General features: G+C 41.1%; 1 protein-coding gene across 1 annotated transcript; it reads left to right on the top strand.

Annotated features, from left to right (window-relative positions):
- The first annotated feature begins 208 nt into the window (after positions 1-208).
- On the top strand, positions 209-2,543 carry FOXR2 (forkhead box R2). Its single transcript, XM_086390169.1, has one exon. It carries the CDS (start codon positions 209-211, stop codon positions 1,157-1,159), a length of 951 nt encoding a protein of 316 aa, XP_086246295.1. The 3' UTR covers positions 1,160-2,543.
- Positions 2,544-3,513: the final 970 nt, after the last annotated feature.

Here is a 3,513-nt window from a genome sequence, read left to right as displayed (position 1 = left end):
GAGTTCCATTCCAGAACATTATGGTTTCTCCAAGTCTAACCATTAATCAGTGAGGCATTGGTGCCCCCCTTTCTAGTATATCTACCTTCTGATAAACTCTAGATGAGATAAACTGCATCAAAACTGGTGCCCCAACAAGGGCTTTGAAAAGTACCTCAGAGATCTCTGTTCTTTTAGAAATCTCTCTCCACCCACCTCTAGACTAAAGATGGACTTAAAACTAAAAAATCCTGAGTTCTGGTACAGTTTCCATGGCCAGATCCCAGGGCTGCTGGACTGGGACATGGGAAATGAGTTCTTCCTTCCTTGCACCACAGACCAGTGCCCCTTAGCTGAGCAGAACCTTGCCAAATACAGACTTCAAGTAATGGAGACTCCAAAAGTACCTCAAGAGAGGGGATCCAGTCCTGGAAAAGATCGTCCTAACTCTGAACCCAATCTGTGGATGTGGGTGAATCCCAACATCGCATGCTCCCTTGGCAGCCAGGAGACCCCAGAGCCCAGTAAGAAAAAGGATCTGGCACACATACTTCTTTCTCCTCAGCTACTCACAAAAGATGAAGTACCTAACTGCTCAGAGGCCACAGTGATGCAGTCCCTGCCATCTTCCTCCAGCAAGCAATCTCCCCTACAGAAGCAGATCACCTCTTTTTCCAGTGACAGGGAGCTTACAGAAGATGAGACCAAGGAAAAAGATAGCAACTCCTCTGTGGCCCTCCAGTCCCCAAACAAAGGGGAGTGCTTCCAGAGCCAGAACCTATGGCAAGGCAACAGCCAGGAGAGGAAGTCCTGGCCTCGTCCCCCCCTCAATTACAGTCACCTAATTGCTCTGGCACTTAGAAACAGCCCTCCCTGTGGCCTCAATGTGCAAGAAATCTACAGTTTCACCCAACAGCATTTCCCCTTTTTCTGGACAGCTCCATATGGATGGAAGAATACCATCCGCCACAACCTCTGCTTCCTGGACAGCTTTGAGAAGGCGCCAGTCAGCCTTCAGGATGGGGCCAGTGCAAGGCCAAGGCCTGGCCTCTGGAGGCTTACTGAGGAGGGACACCGCCGCTTTCAGGAGGAGACTCGTGCCTTAGCCTCTGCTAGAAGAGAGAGTATTCAACAGTGCATGAGCCATCCAGATGTTATGACTTCCCTCTTTGACCTTTGAACAACCACTGCTCCCTTTCTGGAACACTGCCGTCCTTACTGTGGCTACCTATGCACTGATTGGCCCTCATTAATCCCTAAGCCCACTCTGCCTGGTAGGTGCCAAGCCTGTATTTAACTACTGCTGCAAGAATGGTATTAAAAAAAAGTGAGGGGTGGATACAGAGGAGGAGGCAAAAGCTTAGAAAGTTGCGTAAGGGCAGTGGCAGTTTTTCTGCATTTTGAGCACAAGGAAATCTTAGGAGAAACAGCATTGAGGTTAAGGAGAGAAGAACATATTAAATGAGAAAAGGAATTCTGTTTCCTGGAGAGTATTCAAACACGTGAAAGCAAATTGTGGAGTATAAAACATCAAATTCAAGATGGAGCCAGACCTTTAAGTCTCAAATACCATGTGAAGATATATAAGCATAAAGAGAACTGGGTTTGATGTTTGAAGCCTGAAGATTCAAATGTCCCCCTTCTACCATTCATCAGATACATCTCCTTTTTTCAGTGAACCATTTTACCCTTTAGGGCCTTTTTCCTCTTTTTGATCCTGGACTTCTCAGCCTTGTTCTATTGCCATCCACCTTCAGTACTGAAAAATAATTCCAAGCAGATACTTTTTTAGTTTGGATATTGAAAGTCCTTGAATTGAGCTTGTATTAACCCCAAGCCTTTTGATGACAAAACTCTGCTTTCAGTTGTCAAACCTTTATTGTGGATGGGTGTCAAGGTCCATCTGAGATTCTGAGTTTAGTGGGAGACAGACATATAAACAGATATTTGTAATATAAATATGATGAAATAGATGTACAAGGTTGCCATGGAAATGGGGAGATATTTTTTCCTAGGAAAGGCATTTAAAAAAAAATAGCTTTTGAGCTAGTTTTTAAGAATAAACAAGGATTTTATGGGCATATAAACTAGAGAAAAGACATTACAAAAAAAATTACAGAAGCAACAGTATAAGCAAAGAAAATGCAGTATTTGGGGGAATGGTAGGACGTTCAGCACAGCTTAGCTATATTAGGGCCAAGAGTTGCAAGAAAGGTGGGCAAGAGGCCTTTCCTCTATTACTTAGGTGTTTGCTGTGTGGGCTATTAGGAACTAAGAGGTATAAGTTGTGTTTACTTAAAATAAAAACAATAATAAACACTTCAGCATTTGTTTTTCTAATTTCAAAACTCATTTTAATACCATTTCCATAAAAATAGCTTCGTTTATCAGATTTAAGCATTTCTTTTTGCCTTTTATATTAATATATTGTTAAATATCCAGAAGAAAATATATTACATTTTAAGTATGTATTTAGGTACAAAACTTTCAATAATGGGAATACAAAAATGCCTGTAAAACATAAAAGCAATAAATTCAAGAGTTGTAGATCAGTTGAAACCTTTACATTTTTGTGATGGTCTATTATATCTCATATAAAACTATATTAAGATAGAGTTGCAAACAACATTCAAACAATTTTCTTTGAAAAAATAATTGCAAATGCTACTTCTGTATCATTGTTGCTGCTGCTGCTGCTGCTGCTGCTGCTGCTAAGTCACTTCAGTCTTCAGTCATGTCCAACTCTGTGTGACCACATAGACGGCAGTTTACCAGGCTCCTCCATCCCTGGGATTCTCCAGGCAAGAATACTGGAATGGGTTGCCATTTCCTTCTCCAATGCATGAAAGTGAAAAGTGAAAGTGAAGTTGCTCAGTTGTGTCCAACTCTTCTCGACCCCATGGACTGCAGCCTACCAGGCTCCTCCATCCATGGGATTTTCCAGGCAAGAGTACTGGAGTGGGTTGCCATTGCCTTCTCCTCTGTATCATTAGGCGAAGTAAACAGAATACCTTGGAATTAAAATATTGTGGCTATAAATATTCAGCATTTGATTTTCTTTTTTTTCCAAAATTAACACATAAGCAAAACAGCCTGTTGTGAAATTAACAAGAATCATTTTATCACAAACTCTATTTCAAATAATTTTAATATGTCTACTTCTTAATTTTTCCAAACAATGCAGTTTCATTTGCATAACTGAATTTGATTTTCTCCTGTAAATTGGCATCTTTAGGCTTTGAAACATTCTCTTCCATTTTTTCTGAATCTTCTTTCTGCTCTACTTGGAAAAAGCAGTGGCTGGCATGACACTTCACTTCTTCAGTTATCTTAGATGATTCAAATGAAGGCAGATCTTCCTTTGAAAGACTATCTTGCTCCTGCTTTTCCTCTTCACCACTATCATGATACTTAAAGTGACCTTCATGGTTACCGCTTTCCAGAGGTCATCCTTTTTCACTGATGCCAGCTGCAATGCTTGCACTGCTATAACCATTCTCTCCTTTGGGAGACTTCAAAGTCAGTTCTGGGAAA

Source organism: Bos grunniens, chromosome X (genome assembly GCF_055505025.1).
Source record: "Bos grunniens cultivar Pamir isolate PY7600 chromosome X, Bosgru_T2T1.0, whole genome shotgun sequence".
Taxonomy (NCBI): domain Eukaryota; kingdom Metazoa; phylum Chordata; class Mammalia; order Artiodactyla; family Bovidae; genus Bos; species Bos grunniens.
This window is presented reverse-complemented; position numbering and strand designations above follow the sequence as displayed.

Coding starts and splice junctions, on each gene's coding strand:
- FOXR2 (XM_086390169.1), top strand. CDS start 209: ATGGACTTAAAACTAAAAAATCCTGAGTTCTGGTACAGTTTCCATGGC.